The sequence below is a fragment of the Danio rerio genome, chromosome 5 (genome assembly GCF_049306965.1).
Source record: "Danio rerio strain Tuebingen ecotype United States chromosome 5, GRCz12tu, whole genome shotgun sequence".
Taxonomy (NCBI): domain Eukaryota; kingdom Metazoa; phylum Chordata; class Actinopteri; order Cypriniformes; family Danionidae; genus Danio; species Danio rerio.
In genome coordinates this window covers 4,002,501-4,021,315 of record NC_133180.1, presented here as the reverse complement: position 1 = coordinate 4,021,315, position 18,815 = coordinate 4,002,501, and the positions used below count along the sequence as shown (strand labels likewise).

The 18,815-nt window shown below is 36.4% G+C and overlaps 1 protein-coding gene across 1 annotated transcript in view; it reads right to left on the bottom strand.

Annotated features, from left to right (window-relative positions):
• The window catches only part of LOC100331436 (scavenger receptor cysteine-rich domain-containing group B protein), a 65,547-nt gene that overhangs the window by 33,799 nt on the left and 12,933 nt on the right, over nt 1-18,815 (bottom strand). Inside the window, exons 2-4 of the mRNA XM_021476375.3 lie at nt 16,443-16,584; nt 7,642-7,674; nt 2,481-2,519 (exon numbers count right to left, since the gene is read on the bottom strand). Of these exons, the coding sequence (XP_021332050.1) occupies nt 2,481-2,519; nt 7,642-7,674; nt 16,443-16,560 (190 nt within the window). The 5' untranslated portion in view covers nt 16,561-16,584. The remainder of the gene's footprint in view (nt 1-2,480; nt 2,520-7,641; nt 7,675-16,442; nt 16,585-18,815) is intronic.

Here is an 18,815-nt window from a genome sequence, read left to right as displayed (position 1 = left end):
ATTTCAGACAGCTAAAGATATAGTTTGGGACATTTCACATGCTGCAAAACAGTTGCAGGGTGACACTGTGTTTCAGTATCAAAATCTGAAACATTCAAAGTATTTTAAATAGCTGCTTAAGAGCTGAAATGTGCTGTCCACATATGTGGACACTTAAGCCCTAGGAGGTTAAAGGTAATTCAAATAGAATCTGGAAAAAAAAAATCATTGGGTCAAAATTTATTTTGCTTTTGTACTCCATATGTTACAACCCAGGCTTTTTCTGAAAACGTACCTCTATATACACTTCTTTAAAGCGCCAAATACATGACAAGAGCTACGTTTTTTTGAAGTTTTTGTTTTCGCCAATCCACCAGGTGGCGCTGTGTACGCTTTGTCAGATCTCAAATTTGTCTCGTAAGCGTCATTCGTGCCTGCTGTTCTTGCATAAATCCACTAGAGGCTGCTGTGTATGCTTTTTCACATCTCAAATTTGTCTCGCAAGCGTCATTCGTGCCTGCTGTTCTTGCATAAATCCACTAGAGGCTGCTGTGTACGCTTTTTCACATCTCAAATTTGTCTCGCAAGCGTCATTCGCGCCTGCTGTTCTTGCATAAATCCACTAGAGGCTGCTGTGTACGCTTTTTCACATCTCAAATTTGTCTCGCAAGCGCCATTCGCGCCTGCTGTTCTTGCATAAATCCACTAGAGGCTGCTGTGTACGCTTTTTCACATCTCAAATTTGTCTCGCAAGCGCCATTCGCGCCTGCTGTTCTTGCATAAATCCACTAGAGGCTGCTGTGTACGCTTTTTCACATCTCAAATTTGTCTCGCAAGCGTCATTCGCGCCTACTGTTCTTGCATAAATCCACTAGAGGCTGCGGTGTACGCTTTTTCACATCTCAAATTTGTCTCGCAAGCGTCATTCGCGCCTGCTGTTCTTGCATAAATTCACTAGAGGCCACTGTATATGCTTTTTCAGATCTCAAATTTGTCTCTCAAGTGCCATTCGCGCCTACTGTTCCCGCATAAATTCGTCAGTGGGCGCTGTGTACGCTTTGTTACATCTCAAATTTGTCTCGCAAGTGCTATTCGCGCCTACTGTTCTTGCATAAATCCACTAGAGGCTGCTGTGTACGCTTTGTTACATCTCAAATTCGTCTTGCAAGCGTCATTCGCTCCTGCTGTTCTCGCATAAATCCACCAGTGGTCGCTGTGTACGCTTTTTCAGATCTCAAACTTGTCTCGCAAGTGCCATTAACCCCTGCTGTTCTCGCATAAATCCACCAGTGGGCGCTGTGTACGCTTTTTCAGATCTCAAACTTGTCTCGCAAGTGCCATTAACCCCTGCTGTTCTCGCATAAATCCACCAGTGGGTGCTGTGTACACTTTTTCAGATCTCAAACTTGTCTCGCAAGTGCCATTAACCCCTGCTGTTCTCGCATAAATCCACCAGTGGGCACTGTGTACGCTTTTTCAGATCTCAAACTTGTCTCGCAAGTGCCATTAACCCCTGCTGTTCTCGCATAAATCCACCAGTGGGCACTGTGTACGCTTTTTCAGATCTCAAACTTGCCTCGCAAGTGCCATTAACCCCTGCTGTTCTCGCATAAATCCACCAGTGGGCGCTGTGTACGCTTTGTCACATCTCAAATTCGTCTTGCAAGCGTCATTCACTCCTGCTGTTCTCGCATAAATCCACCAGAGGCCGCTGTGTATGCTTTTTCAGATCTCAAATTTGTCTCGCAAGCGTCATTTGCGCCTGCTGTTCTTGGATAAATCCACCAAATTAGTGAAAATGTGTCGTTCATTCATGTTCCTTCGTCTTAGTCCCTTATTTTTCCGGGGTCGCCACAGTGGAATGAACTGCCAACTATTCTGGCATATGTATTACGCAGCCCTTCCAGCTGCAATCCACAATACTAGGAAACACTCATACATTCTCACATTCACACACACTCATACACTACGGCCAACTTTTCATTCATTCATTTTCTTTCCGGCTTAGTCCCTTTGCTAATCAGGGGTCGCCACAGCAGAATGAACCGCCAACTTATCCAGCACATGTTTTACGCAGGGGATGCCCTTCCAGCTGCAACCCATCACTGGGAAAACTACGGCCAGTTTAGTTTATTCAATTCATCTATGTGTTTGGACTGTGGGGGAAACCGGTACACTGGCCAGCTGGAACTCGAACCAGCAATCTTCTTGCTGTGAGGCGACAGTGCTAACCACTCAGCCACCGTGTCGCCCTTGGAAATGTATGCCATAATTAAATTAAGTTACAACAAGACTGTGAAAAATGCTGGGTTTCACACAATCAATTTGTGTTGGGACAACATGAAGGAGTTAACACATCCGTTTTTACAAATTTAAGTTGATTGATCATAAAAAAATTAAGTTGCAAAAAACTCTCCAGAAATGTGTTGATTCAGATCATTTTACATAAATAGTTTGAGCGAAAAACAAGTGAGTGTGAAATACATTTCTGAGATGCTCACCTTGAGACTGTGTTTTCCCTGCAGGACTTGTGTTATTGGCTGTGAGGGAACAAAAAACAGGAGAAAAGTCAGAGAGAGGGAAAGAGACAGAGAGAGAGAAAACAAGGATTGTGGTCAAATTATTTGCTGAAAGGAGGTTCTTGGCCCTCCAGAACTGCAGCCCTCTATATCTACTACATCTATTTTCCTGTAATTTTAGACTGGAGGATACCGGAAGACTGTGGATTCAGCTCAGGGTGAGAAACAGACCGAATCGCAGCACAACTTTTACACTAATCTCAAGCAAGTCATTTTATTAATATTATAATAAAAATATACAGGTAAAAGTCTTATTTGTTTTTATTTGTTAATTTTAGTTGTTTTAAAGCCATTTTGAGGTCAATATTATTAGCCCCCTTAGGCAATATTAGTTTTGGATTGCATTAAAAAAAAAAAGTGCATTAACTGCAATGCAAAGTTTTGACTGCCTAACGGCAACTTTACATCATCCACATCGTTATGCCAGCAGTCAATCACCTAAATTAGTCTAATATTAATAGTTAAATAAACACACACATTCGGTTACAGTGAAAACAGTATGTTTTTCTGCAGTAGCCTAAATAAATCCTAAACATTAAAAATGCTTTTAGATCAGCTGTATTTACACATAGCCTATGAATAGCCAATTAAAAAACAGCTTGTTTTAACATTGCATGATGCCCCAAAACTAGACTAAAAACACAGTTAACTCCCAAAACACCGTTAAGTCATTCATGTGAATGCATTAATGGAAAATCATACACATGATCTGATAATTTAACTGCATTTTGCAACTCAAAGAGGGAATTTTCAGCTGCAGGAGCACAATAAGTCAAGAAAGATTCCAACCTCTGTCAGAAAAGTCAAACATGTTGATTTTTTTTCCTAAAAATTTTATTCATTTTCCTACAAGCCATTGTACACTCTTTTAAAGGAAAAAAAATCTATATTTATTTGTTTTACAATTGTTGGTTTGTTTCATTTTACATTAAAAACGTAATGATAAAATAAAGTTGTTAATTCTGTTCAATTAAAGTTGAGTTTTTTTCCTAAAAAAAAACACTACAAAATTTACCGATAAGAGAATCGTTAAAGTACTGAACCGACAAGTGGTATCGATAAAAATAGTAATACCGTTAAAACCTTAACGATACCCATCCCTACTCCTGATTCATTAATGCGGCGCCAATGTCTGCTAAAGTTCAGATTAAAGTTCGAGCGTTTCATGCATAATATGCGATACGCATGTTAAGTTCGCAAAACGATCAACTTGCGCTGATTCATTCATCCGAAATGCAAATCAGTCGCTCTTGATGCTTCATCCACGTCTGGTATGAATGCAGGATCTGTTAGCAATAAAAGTGTACCTTTGGAAAAGGTACCGCCCCAGGGACTGATTTTGTACCTTTATTTCTGAGTGTGTATATATAATTTTAAAGCATTTTTTAAAAATCATTATTTATTGTAATGTGACATTTGTATATTTTGTTTTTATACATTATACTACAATTTGTATTATTACTTTTGTTATTTATTAGTGTATTTATTATTATTATTATTATTAGTTGTAAATAAAAAATAAAAAATATATGTACAATATTAAAGTCAAACTGTACTTACAATAAAAAAATAAATAATTTCATTAAAAATTAAATTTCACTAATGAAGAGAAGTAAGTCTATAAAATAACAGAAAATGTGCTGCAGTTTATTACAAGGTGTTTGAAGCGTGATATACGACACCAACCCAGACAATATAGCACTGCAAACTATTACAAATGTTCTTAAAAGTCAAGGTTAAAAGTTGTTGGAGGAAATATTAAGGTCTCATAATGGATAAATAAATGAGGAAAAAATAAAAACTTGAATCACAAAATACGGTAAGCAGCTAATTTACGGATATTTTTTGCCTAGCACTCTTTGTTGTTTGTTCAGAAAGTGGTGTTTCTGACAAAAAAGGGGGAAAAAACTCCTCTTCCTTTTTTAGACACTGGTCACTTTGGCTGGAGGGTTTGTTTGTCCTCTGTTTTTGTGGACAGGGACAGTGCCTGTACAAACTATTGTATGTAATCATGAATTGATGGTGTATTATTTCAGCAGCTCACAAAGATGGTAGAAAATAGGCGTTTTTTCCAGAACATCCCATTTAGGTCAAGTCACAGGCGTCTCTGTTTATTAATGTAAAAAAAGTCTGTGATTTTGTCAGTAAAAAAAAATCTTTGGTAAAAATCTATAGCCTGTTTAACAGTAAGTGTGCTTTATTTTTACGGTGAATAATCGTACATTGACTTTCCCACAATTGACTCTTTTTTTTTTTGCTATTTTGCTGACATTACTATGATTCTTAGGGCCCTATCATAATTGTTGGTTGCTAGTTTCAGCTTGGCGCAAGAGTTGTTTTGACGTTTTGCAGCACGCTGTTTAAATAGCAAAGGCATTTGTGCTTATATGTGCGCCCATAGGCGTTCTGGTCTAAAAAAGCAGGTGTGTTGAGGCGCATTGCTGGCGCGTTGCTATTTTGAGGAACCAAAATAGACTGTTCAATAGACCTGATCAAATCAGGTCTAAAGTCCAGCGCAGAGCGCGTTAGTTGTGTGGTCGCTTATTGCTCAATACACACAAGATGTAGAGCAATACGCAAATATCTTTACAAATGAAAAAGAATTAAAGGAATAAAATATTGCAGAAATTATTATTATTTTCTACATAAATATAAAAAAACAAACTTTTATGTCTTCTTCATCTCGGGGGGCTTTTTCAGTTTATTCATAACAGTTTGCTTTTGTATAATGTTATTATTATTAGCAGTATTATTTATTATATCCATATTTATACTTGTTTTAATAAAAACAAGCTTAGATTTGGCTTAGATTTTAGACCATTTGGGGCAGAGCATGTGTATTTGGAAATAACTTTTTTGAGCACATTTCATTATTATTGTTCATTTATTCGTTTGCTGGAAATTAGAACTGAATTTAGAAATAGTTTTGAAACAAATCTTTGCGCTTAACAGACGAAATTAAATATGTAGGCTAATGGATGTCTGCGTACAACACGTTTCCTTATCCACGAGAGTGAAAGTGAGAGTAAAAAATGAGGAGGCTCATCTCTCATTCTCGTGCTGCAGATGCTCTGTTTAACTGTTTTCTCTCTAGTGAAGCGTTCAGTTTTTACACTTACAAAATCCACTATGTAAATAGGAAATGCACCATGGCGCGACTCAGCTGACTCTTAAAAGGAATGGGAGATTAGACTCTGATTGGTTTATTCTCAAAACACACCTATAACTCCTTAAGAGAATAAGCTCAACCCGTTAGACCATGCGCCATGGCGCAGAGTGGATTTTTCTATCTTTAAAGTAGCAAAAGTGGATTCGGACACGCCCTTAATGCTTTTGCGCCCTGCGCTTTGAACTTTGTGCCTGGATCGTAAAAATAGAGCCCTTAAAGTTACAGTCAAACTCGAATTTATTCATACCTGAAATCAAAATCTGACTTAAAGTTACTTTTATTCAATTAGTAAGTTTGTTTTTGACCAGAAATGACACAGGGTTCTCTCAAAAAAATAATAAGACGGTGTACAAAAGGCATCATAGTTTACATTTCAGCAAAAAATAAAAATAAATAAAAAAGTCAGGTGTATAAATAATTTTGCACTTGACTGTATGTTTATAAATAATGTTTATCTCACTGCTTTATTTTTAGATGTTAGTACTTAAAAAGCATTGGTTTATGATAAAGAAGTGTATGAAATATGGTAATTTACTGTGAAATGTTGACATTTCTTTTATATTCCTACCATATTTTTAAAGGCAACCACAGCTGCCGTTTTTTACCGTAAATTTTACAGTATGTAACTGAAGAGAGAGTGGCTCTAAGTTAATAATCATTGATGTATGTGCATTCATTCACGCATGCTGCACATCTGGCACTCTATTTTATTGATCTAGGTGCAAAGTCTAAAGCTATTGCTATTTTAAGGATGGATAAATCCACTTTGCGCCCTGCCGCATGGTCTAACAGGGTTGAGCTTATTCTCTTAATGAGTTCTGTTGGTGTTTTGAGTATAACCTGCATTAACGCAATCAGTCTCATCTCCAAACTCCCTTTAAGAGTAAGTTGCGCCGCTCCATGGCACATTTGTTTTTTACATGGCGGACTTTGTAAGTGTAAAAGCTGAACGCTTCACTAGCGAGAAAAAAGTTAAACAGAGCATCTGCAGCGCGAGGATAAAGAACGAGCCTCCTTCATTCAGTCTCTTTACTTTACTCTTTACTTTCACTCTTTACTTTACTCCTTTATTTTGGTGGAGTGAGGAAATGGTAGAAACTCACTCCCCTCAAGACATCCATTAGCCAGCATGTTTAATCTCTTTTGGTAAGATTAGTGTCAAAACTATTTCTAAATTCAGTTCTAATCTGCAGAAAAGGAACAAATGCACAATAATAAAGAAGTGTGGTAAAAAAAAAAAAAACTGAGTTATATCCAAACACATGTCCTGTTCTTATGCCCCATGTTAACCTATTTATTCATAAAAGAGCCTTTATTATGCTTTATAAAAGGTCATATAAATGGGTTATGCTCCATTTCCTGTTCTTATGTTCTTCATCCTGTGTGTATTAAGCAATGTGTAAGCATTTGGAACCTAACTAACATGCTCTGCTGGACTGGTCTATGTCAGTTACTCAAAATAGCAACGCACCAGCAATGCACCTCAACACACCTCCTGTATAGACCAGCACTGACATGAGTCCATAAAGTGGCGCAAATAGATTTGCTATTTAAACAACCTGAAGCAAAACATGAAAATTAAAGTTGCGCTGGTCTGAAAATAGCAACAAATCACGACAAACACGTCTTTCGTCTTATTGCGCTGGGTGTATGATAGGGCTCCTGAACTTTAGTCTTCATATAAATAATAAAGCTGTATTTAATTTAAAAAATAGAATGTTACATTTAAATTCACATTTTTAAACTTCAAACGGTCATACTGTTCTAAATTGTTTAAAATGTTGCTACAATGTTGCAGCAACTTTTAGATTGTCTTCAATTGCATGAGGTTAGATGACATCATTACTTCAGGGTGCAAGTGGTTTATATATTATTTTTAAATGCAAAAAAGGTTTATTTTATAAGGATACTTACTGGGGACTGATCTTCGTTTCAGCTTGTGATCTCCTGCACACAGAAAAGATGAAAAACTATTAAACAAAGCATCATCAAGCATGGAAATTGCACATATTTTTTTGTTGTTGAAGAATTTATACATTTACACATAACCTCCTTCATTTGCAATTTTTTAAACACTTGCATTAAACAATTAAGACATTAAATAATGAAGACATTAAAGAGCCCCTATTATGGGTAACCCAGCCCTAAGTCAATCTGAAAGTGGACCTTGTTTAAAAATATAACGTTTTTTGAGTCAGATTTGATTAAATCAAAGATGTCTAAACTCGTCCTGGAGGGTTGGTGTCCTGCTGAGTTTAGCTCCAACTTGCTTCAACACACCTGTCACAAAGTTTCTAGTATATCTACACTGAAAAAAATTATTCAGAGATGATTTGGATTTACTCCTTGGATTTTTTTTTTTACGTTAAGTGGCTGTAAACAATTTATTTGGGCTGAATTTAAACAAACAAATTGAGTTGAATTTTATTAAATTTAATTTGTTTGTTTAAATTCAACATAAATAAATAGTTTACAACAGTTTTTCAGACATCAACTGAATCCCAAATGGCACACTATACACTATGCACTATGTACTTATGCACTTACACACTCAACAGGATAATATTTGTATGTAGTGGTGTCCCAATTGGAACACTAATGTTTTTTTACTAAGCGGAAATTCAAACCGTTTCTCTGATGACGTTTGACAGTTGCCAAATCAGTGAAATAAACGACCAAATTATCACATAATACCTGCCGTGAGTATTGCAGCATTCACCATCGGGGGGCGCTACACATAAGCAAACCTGTGGTTGTTGAGTGCGTGAAGTGTCCATCATTACACACTTCATTTTAGCGGCTAAATGAGTGCATCATCCGGGAAATTAAAGTGCACTTATTATTTTTAGAGTTTTCAGTGTAAACGCACTACTTACACTATTTATACTACAAAATGGCGTAGAATAGTGCATAAGTATGCAATTTGGGACGCAGCTAATATTTTTTTCAGTGTAGTAAGAGCTTAATTACCTGGTTCAGGTGTGTTTGATTAGGGTTGGAGCTAAACTCTCCAGGACACCCCTGATTTGAATAATTCGTCGTTCGTCCGGATCTTTTGCCTGTTTGTATTGACCCGAAACAATACCATATATGAAGCGCTGGATCTAGTAAAACGTGAACGCACCTTTCCCTTCAAACGCTAGCAGAGAGCGTGTGTGTGTGTGTGGGACTGATCATGACTGAACATTAATGAATGAATGTTCTGGTGATTAATGCAATAATCTACTCTGCAACACGGGATTCGTCGGCCGTTTGTTAAAGGAAGGATCATTGATGTATAGGACTTTGTCAGAGCTTGACAGGAGCTTTATCAGTACATGGAGTTCATGGATCAGTTTCTTCCTCCATTTCACAAGTGTAAGTAAGTGTGGTTAAAATAGCTGCCTCCTTGTTTTCTCTATCTAGCAAATAATGTATTTAATTGTGTTTTGTCACTTGTAATCACTTTGCACCGCTTGTTGTGTATCTGGTTAACTCTTTATATTCACATATCGTGCCTAAAGCCAAGAGTCACTTTCTTTATGAATTTAAATGCCTTTGTGAGCTCGCAATCATTTGCCACTTGTCCTTAGGCCACCATCAGCTGTTCTTACACGTGCTGTGCTTGAGTTCCAAAATAGTTCAGCTTTCGCCATTGTGTGGATTAATAATGAATGTGTGTCGTTGTTATTACTTAAAGTTAAAGAGTAGGTGCTGTTTAACTGCATTGCTTTAATGCACTCCTGCATTGGGCTCACACATATACTGTGCATGCACTCACAACAGTGTTGATAAGCCTTGCTGGGTGTTTCTCTCTGTCTTGCGCTGAACCCAGTTGACCAATTGCAATAGACTGGGTCATCGGACCAATCAGCGCAGGTTAGCATCATGCTAAAGAGGGGTTTGGGATCGCTGAATCAATCATATAAGAGTCGTTGGGATAATTAGGTAAAAATAAATGCAGATTATAAGACAGTTTTTGACCATGCATGCATTTCAGCCTCACATGTTAGAGACGCCCAAAACCAAAATGTGACCCTTTATAATGCATAATAGGGGCTGTTTAATCTTTTAGTCAACGTGACTGCTTTAATGACTATAAAAGTTCCTTTGATTCAAAAACAAGTTTAAGCAGCCACAATGTTTTAGTGTGGATGCCCCAAGTATAGCAATACCAGTGATTTATGACCTTGTGAGGATGTTTTTTTGGTCCCGATAAAGAAAACAGCTCGTAAATCAATCAGAATTAAGAAAATGTAAAATAGGCCTCACGGTGGCGCAGTGGGTAGCATGATCGCCTCTAAGGCCCTGTTTATACTAATGCGTTTTAGTTTGAAAACGCATAAGTTTTGCTACGGTTACGCCATTCGTCCACATACCACGGAGTTTTCGAGCGCCGAAAATGGAGCGTTTTGGAAACGCTGGAGAGGCTGTTTTCATTCTAAAACGCTGCTGCTCCGTCTCAGTGTGGATGAGGGAAAACAGACATCTGAAAACGGAGGCGGGGCTACTGAGATTCGCTACCTGATTGGGGCTTTTGTGTCATTGCGTATCCTTTCCTTATTCGTCAAGCCCCTATCACATGACTATAACACATGGCTTTAACGCTACCGGAAGACGGCAGACCAGCCTTCACTGTAAACAATAACATGGGCAGAGAAATGGGAGCGTTGTTTGCACTATTGTCTGTTTTAGGCAGCATTGTGCAGTTATTCATTTGTTACGTTTAGTAACAACTCGACCTCGTCGTCTGTCCACAAAAATACCTCTCTTGCTTTCTTTGCCATCGCGTTCATTGTTCAACCGGCGTTTGTTGACTAACAATAACCAAATGCCGAGCGAGACACGTGCTTTCTGTTTATACTAGAATGCACATGCCCAAAGTGTGCAAATGGTCACGTGATATATGTTTTTGGTGGCGTAGTGTGGATGGAGATATGTTCAGAGACGCTAGGTGAAACGCTAGTGTGGGCGCGGATTGTTTTTGATCTAAAACGCCGTTTTAAAACTAAAACGCACTAGTGTAAACGGGGCCTAAATTAGATTAGCATTTCACTAAAGAGGGGTTTTGGAACTAATGAATCACTGAAGAATTTGTTGGGATAATTGGCTAAAATCAAATGCATATTATAAGACAATGAAAATGTTTTTTTTACTCTTGCATGCATATCAGCCTGTTGTTGGAGATCCCCAAAACCAAAATATGACCTTTTATAATGCATAATAGGGGCGCTTTAATGAATAAATGGGTTAAATAAATATATTTTAAAATTATGTCTTATAGTGACATAGAGAGCACTGAATGAATTGTTTGAGGTACATGTAAATGCGATACTTGACATTGTTTACAAGCAATATTACTGGTTTAAACGCTGATTGACTGATTACATGAGCAGACGTGTAAATACTACCTAAAAACCATACTTGAGTAAAAGTACAGATACTTTACAGTAAAAATTACTCCATTACAAGTTACAAGTCACCAATTCTAATAAGACTTGAGTAAAAGTATTAAAGTATTCGATTTTAAAAGTACTTAAGTATTTTACTCATAGTGAATTTAGGCTCAAAGAACACCAAGAAAGGTTTTATTTCCTAATATAGACATTAAATTTAACACCTCAATGTTTCAAAATGGCAGAACAAAATAGATAAACAAAAAAAAAATTATAATATAATTAAAGTCTCAAACTCAAATGTTCAAAAAAGGCACAATTAAACAAAAAAGTAGTTAAACGTAGTAAAACAATTTAAAGCTGACTTTCATGTGATTCACCTCTCAAAGTTTTAATCTGAGTATTTTTTTAATTGATTAGGATGTTTTCTCTGTATTAAAATTAAACAAAGAGGATCAGTGTTATTTTTCAACTTGGTAAACTACATATAAATTCAATGAAAAATATATCACAAACTCAAAGCTTAATGCACCTGATGCAAAATGTATAATTTCAGTGATACATTTATTCACGTTGCACAAAAAAAAAAAAATTAAGCTAAAACCTATTCATATCATGTCGTAGTGGTTTTTGCCTTATCAGTAACTATATTAACTTTTGGTAACATAACGCTTACAAAACCATTGTAAAGTCAGACATAATGTGACTAAATTCACATTAATTTAACGGTAAATAGACTCTTACCTCAATGTGTTTTCTCAAATTTGATAATACATTCTTATAAGCACTTATTTTCGTGGTTCGTGGCAAACAAAGTAGACACTGCATCCTGTAAGAACCTTTCTGTATATCGGCAAATGAAAACTTTTCTTTTAGATAAGGCCATGGATGGTCATCAGTGCTGGTACTGCTTGATGTGCCGGCTTCGGCGTCATCAGTGGCTGCAGCCATGTTGCTAATTAAACACCTGGTATTAGGCAAGCTGCTAATTCACGAGATTTAGCGCTCATAAATAGCATACAGTACCTTCAGCACCCTGCAGATGGCGATATCGCCTCGTCCGCCCAACAAATGCCATGGTAGATAAAGATAACGACTTGTCACAATGTAACGAGTAACGGTAAGCGTCCGTTCAAATGTAGTGGAGTAAAGACGACATATATTCAATCAAAAATGTAGTCAAGTAGAGAGTAAAAGTTGCTTATAGTTTTAATACTCAGCACAAGTACAAAGTAGCCAAAAACATACTTAAGTAAAGTAACGAAGTCCATTTACTTAAGCACTTTACACCACTGTACATGAAATGGAAGATGGTGATGTAACTACACTATAAATAAACTGCAGGCGTCCATATAATATCATCATGTTGTTCCAACACAAATCAATGAAGTTAACATTAAGTTGTCCCCTCAAAAAAATCCCCCAAAAATTCTGCTGATTCATTCATTCATTTTCCTTCGGCTTAGTGCCTTTATTTATAAGGGGTCGCCACAGCGGAATGAACCGCCAACTTATACAGCATAGCTTTTACGCAGTGGATGCCCTTTCAGCTGCAACCCAACACTGGGAAACACACATACACACTCATTCACACACAAACACACACTCATACACTACAGCCAATTTAGCTTATTCAGTTAACCATGTGTTTGGACTGTAGGGGAAACCGGAGCACACGGAGGAAACCCACGCCAATGTGATAGACTGTAAATGTAACTGTAAAATATAAAAGTTCAAGCAAAAATAGTGCACCCCAAATTATTTTTTAAAAATCTTTCTTATAGTTTTATATTTAAAAAGACCTCAATAATACTTGTGTTCCGTTAAATAAACTGAAGTGTGTTCGGCAAGATGCCTGTAGAGGGCGCATTACACTAGCGCAATGAGGAAGTTATGTTCTGGTCAAAGGGCAAAGCTATTAAAGAAAGCGCCAGAACGCAGCAGATCCTAATCTGTGTGTCTTGCATCTTTCTTACAGGTATGTAAAATCGGTTTTATAACCCAATACTCATTTATATTGAAATCTAAGAGGTTCATAAACATCATACATGATGGTTGTGCAGTTAAGGGGATTGTTGAGTTCTAAAAATGAGTACTTTATGTGCAATTCAGTTTATGTAATTACAAGTTGAATAATAGTTTACAATGCATCATACTTTAGAAACATAATGTGTTAATGAAAGATGTTAAATAACTTTTACTGTATTTTCTGTATAATCTGGATAGATTTGTCAGGTTAAACTGGATATTGTGCTATACTGATGTTACTCACTGCAGTTAAAGGGGTAAAAGAGAAAACACAAAATGGTGGTAGTCTAAAAGGGTTAAACACATAGATATATAAACGAAGACTGTTGATTTTGATAAATTGTATATTTAATCAAATTTATAATGTTGTTGTACTCTAGTGATGCTGATTTTTCTTTGTACAACACCTCACCATGTCTAAAATATATGTGTATCATTAAGATAAATTTATGTGTGAAATGAAGGCATATGGTGGTGGTAAGACACAAAAGGTGTTGAATTGTATACAGATGTTTATTGCTGCTTTAAAATGTATAAAGAGAAAATGTTAAGGTATTATGTTTATTGACTTCATGGATGAATAATTGTAATACTGTTATGTGAAATGTCCAGAAAGAATAACCTGTGAAGGAATACTGTTAATAGTTATTGACAAAACGTTTTGCACTTGCTATTTATGTTGAAAAAAAGGAAAAAAGCTATTAAAGAAAGCGCCAGAACGCAGCAGATCCTAATCTGTGTGTCTTGCATCTTTCTTACAGTTACTGGCTCTCATACTTCACTGTCTGAGGCTGGTAACACCAACACTGGGAGAACATGCAAACTCCACACAGAAACACCAACTGACCCAGCCGGGACTTGAACAGCAACTTTTTTGCTGTGAGGTGACAGTACTTCTGGCCTCCCTGAATGAAAGACAATACACTGTAAATAATGCTGGGTTACACACAATTTCCTCAATCGATTAAGTTAATGTAATGGTTTTTAAGGGGAGACACCATCAAACAATTGAATTGTCTTCAAAAAACTATTTTAATAAAGTAGCATGAGCCGTGTTTTTGAGTGTAGTTTCCCTTTATTCAGTGTATCTACTGTATGTTACAGTCACATGGCGTAATTTGTTGGAAGCCATGCACAAACATTATCTGAGCTCTTTGTTATGTGTATGCGTCACTGACGGTCATTTGTAGGATGTCACTGATCTCTCAGTTGTGTTATTTACAGTAGAGGAGCTGTCTATAATACTCTGACACACATACACAGACTCTCAAGTGTCCATGTCCTCATTAGACCTTTAGTTCATCTGTCTTTTCAAAGGTTTTATGTGAAAAGGGAATCTCCCGCTGTAGGCTTTACATCCTCACAGGACAATAGGAAATGAAAACAGACTGCTTTGTTCCACAGGTATCCATTAAACCCGCAGGCTCTGGTCTTTGATTTTGATTATTATTGCGTATAAAGGAGACAGTTAAAGATGGTTACTTAATACTGTATATTATAGTGGTGTACTAGTTAAAATGTATGGCTTGGTGACTGAAAGGTTGAAAGTTTGGTCATTAGTGAGCATTGAAGGATTTGTGATTAGATGTTTAGAGTATTGGGTCCACTCTTACTTATATAAAGGGATAGTTCACCCAAAACTCAACATTCTGTCATCATTCACTCACTGTTTACTGTTTGAGTTTCAAGAGTTCCCACTTAGATATGCTTAGCATTTATAGGCCCGTGAGAAACAAATGACTTGGACTCGATAGAGGATTCGAGAGATGAACGGATCAATTCTTTTTCCGGCACTAAACACATATGATTGGCCCGTGAGAAACGAATGACTCAGACTCGATAGAGGACTCGAGAGATGAACGGATCAATTCTTTATTCGGCTCTTAACTAGGGATGGCTGACGTGAAACTGACGTTTCGACACAGTGTCGAGATCCCGAAGCGCAAGTGTTTCGAAACACTGCACCAAAGCATGATTCGAAACACCCAAGTCACGTGACTAAAGTGTTTCGAAACACTTGGTCACGTGACAAAAGCGATTCAAAGCATCGATCATTTCAGAGGCGTTTCAAGACCCGGAGAATCTGCGTTTGACTGGCATGATCTTTATTATGACTCTGACTTGTATGGCCTAGTGGACCGTGCGTGTGCACTATGGTACTGTATTTCAAATTTATTTTGCGTTCGAATCTCGACTAGTACTGTTACTGTTTAATGGTGTATCCTAGATAGGATACAGCTGCGGATATGCCATCAATTTAGCATCATTTTTGTAACACTGTAAAACAATAATTCATATTTTTACAGTACTGAGATGGGTTTAGGTTTTGGATAGACGTTAATAAAATACAATGGGAAATTTAATTAATAATATAAATAATTATTGTTAACTTCTGGCCACAACTGTATCTGATCTAGTAACAACCCTGTTTTATGAACAAAACAATACAAATTTATTTACAAGGTGTTTATTCGTATGTCAGAGCAATGTTGAAACAAAACGATACAATAACAAAGCATTACCAACTGGTATTAAAGCATTTCAAAACAATTGTGTCAGTCTGGATTCGAACCCATTATTCCCGCATGGTAGTCACAAATTCTAACCGCTCGACTAAACCATTTTCAGATTCTAGGCTACAAAGTGGGGTTTGATACCTCAATTTGCTCATCTGTTCTTTGCTGAAGCTGTTTCAGTGAAATACAAATAAAATGACCACTAGGTGTCACCGTAGAGTGGTGTTTCGAAACGTTTCGAAGCTTCGACACATTTGCTTCGATAGTTTCAGTGTTTCACGAAGCCTCGCTTTGCCCACCACTACTCTTAACTTTCTGTCTTCTGCCTTTCCGCAATGAACAACTCAAAAGACTTGAAATGAACGATATCACCTGCACAAATGTGCGCACGCGCGGATGAACGAATCACTCCCTGAGAGGACTCGTAGTGGTCTCGTAGGACTCCTCTTGAAATTAGTTTGTGAAACTTCATTTAATTCATACGTTTAATTTCAGTCAGCTTTTAACAATAACACAAACAAACAAAGGGTTACATTAAATTTGAATTGACAAAAACCAAATCAAAGCTTACCACGGGCCAAATTTAGCCCTAGTTTGGACATCTCTGGACTAGACCTTTTTTGAGTGCTGCTTTTGTACCAAATCATAATTACAATCACCTGTTGACATTCCCTGCTTCACATCACATCCTTATTTAACCATTTAATTCCTTCATGTTGCGCCTACGAAATTGCCCATGTGGAGCTCAGCATTTTTCCTACAGTATATCTAGAAAGCTGCATACATGCTCACTCACCGGATGGCAGAATATTGGTGATGGCGATGAGGAACACTGATACCAGCAGGCAGGTGAGGATCCAGGTAGCAGATTTCCAGCATCTGCGCAAAGCGTCTGACACACGCTGAGCTTTCATGGCAGAAGAAACACACCTGAATGCCTACAGCACAGACAAACACCTTCAGTAAGTCGTTAACAGCATGCAAACACTCTCTTTTTGGCATTCAGTCTGCTGTTTATACTCTGCTACAGTTGTCTGACTGCTTATTATACTACAATATATCCATAAATTGGCAGTTTTACATATTTTGTGATTCATGGTTTACATTTGTCCTGTTTATTTATGCTTTTGAGTTGCATTATGGGAGCTTGATATTTCTTCCAACAACTTTTAACTTTGAAAAAGTGACTTTTGATACCATTTTTAATAGTTTAAAGTGAAATTGAAATCAATGTGTGCAAGTGGATGGCCTTGTTTCTAGTACTTTGAGTGTAACTAAAGGTGTTCCACAGGGTTCAGTATTGGGGCCGCTTCTTTTTAATATATATATATATATATATATATATATATATATATATATATATATATATATATATATATATATATATATTTATTTATATATATATATATATATATTTATTTATTTATATATATATATATATATATATATATATATATATATATATATATATATATATATATATATATATATATATTTATATATATATTTATATATATATATTTATATGTTTATATATATATATATATATTTATTTATATATTTATATATATATATTTATATATATATTTATATATATATATTTATATATATATTTATATATATATTTATATATTTATATATATATATTTATTTATATATTTATATATATATATATATATATATATATATATATATATATATATATATATATATATATATATATATATATATATATGTGTGTATATATATATAAAGTGAAATATATATATATAATTTTTAAATGCCAATAAAACTAAACTTTTGTTATTTTCAAATTCAAAACAAGCCAAGCAAAAACTAGGTCCTGTTACTGCTACTCATGGTGCAGAGATTGAATTGGTGTCCCAGTACAAATATCTTGGAATTTTAATTGATGATACACTTTCTTTTAGTACTCGCATTCAGCAATTGGCGACAAAATTAAAAGCGATTTCAGGCTTCTATTTTAGAATTAAGAACGGCCTTTCTTTTGGTGCTAATAAGAAGCTGGTTGAGGCAACATTCATGTCGACATTGGACTACGATGATGTAATCTATATGCATGCTTCGTCTCAATGACTGAATGCATTGGATACTGTTTACCATGGTGCACTAAGATTTATAACTAATTTTTAGTCCCTTACTCAACATTAGCCCCTTTCACACAGTGATACCGGTAAATATCTGGAAAATTTCCGGAAAGACTTTACCGGTATATTGAAAAAAGTGCTGTTCACACAGGCGAGGACGTTACGGAAATTTTCCGGAAAAGAGCATTCACACATCCATTCCAAAATACCGGTAAATTCTGACATCATTCACCACAAATGAGCTCTAAACGGCTGCGCTTGTGTTTGCAAACATTTGACTAAATTACAAACTCTGTGGATGATCAATATTGTGAACAACTTTGATGAAAACATATGGAGGATCACTTTCGCATGTCGAGATGTTCATAATATGTGTGTGTGCTGGCGCTCACAGGCTGTTTCATAGGCACACGCAAAGCTTGAAGGTAAACAAACAACGGCTTATCATAAGCATCTCATCGATGATTATTTACACAGTTGGCATTAAGAAGAACATATAAACGTGATCTGACTAACTTCTAGCAGCTAAATGTGTCTGGAAAAATATTCAAAGGCTTTTATCCTCATAAACCGCGCGGACGTGAATGCGTCTGACTGTTGTGATTGGCTAAAGCAGATGTCTTACGTCAGCATGTTCTAGACGTGCACGCGCTTATTACGGCAATCTTCCTTCTGCGTTCACACAGCGCAGCATTCCGGCAAATTACCGGTAATGTTACAACTTCTCTTTCCGGAAAATAGACAGAACGAATTTACCGGCATTTTCAAAAAGGACCTGTTCACACATACAACCTTTGAACACTTTCACTCATACAGAAAGGTCTGTATGTGTGAAAGTGGCTCAAGCAATTTTCATATTCTTGTTTACAAATACTGGGATTACTCCCATCATATCTCCAGAATTACATTTGTAGCCTGTTCTTAACTATGGTCTTCGGTCACAGGATATCTATTTACTCTCTGTCCCTAAAGTGCGGACTGAGATGGGGAAAAAAGGCTTTTAAGTACGCAGCACCTTTTGCTTGGAATAATCTGCAAACACAGTTGCAGTTCGAAGACTT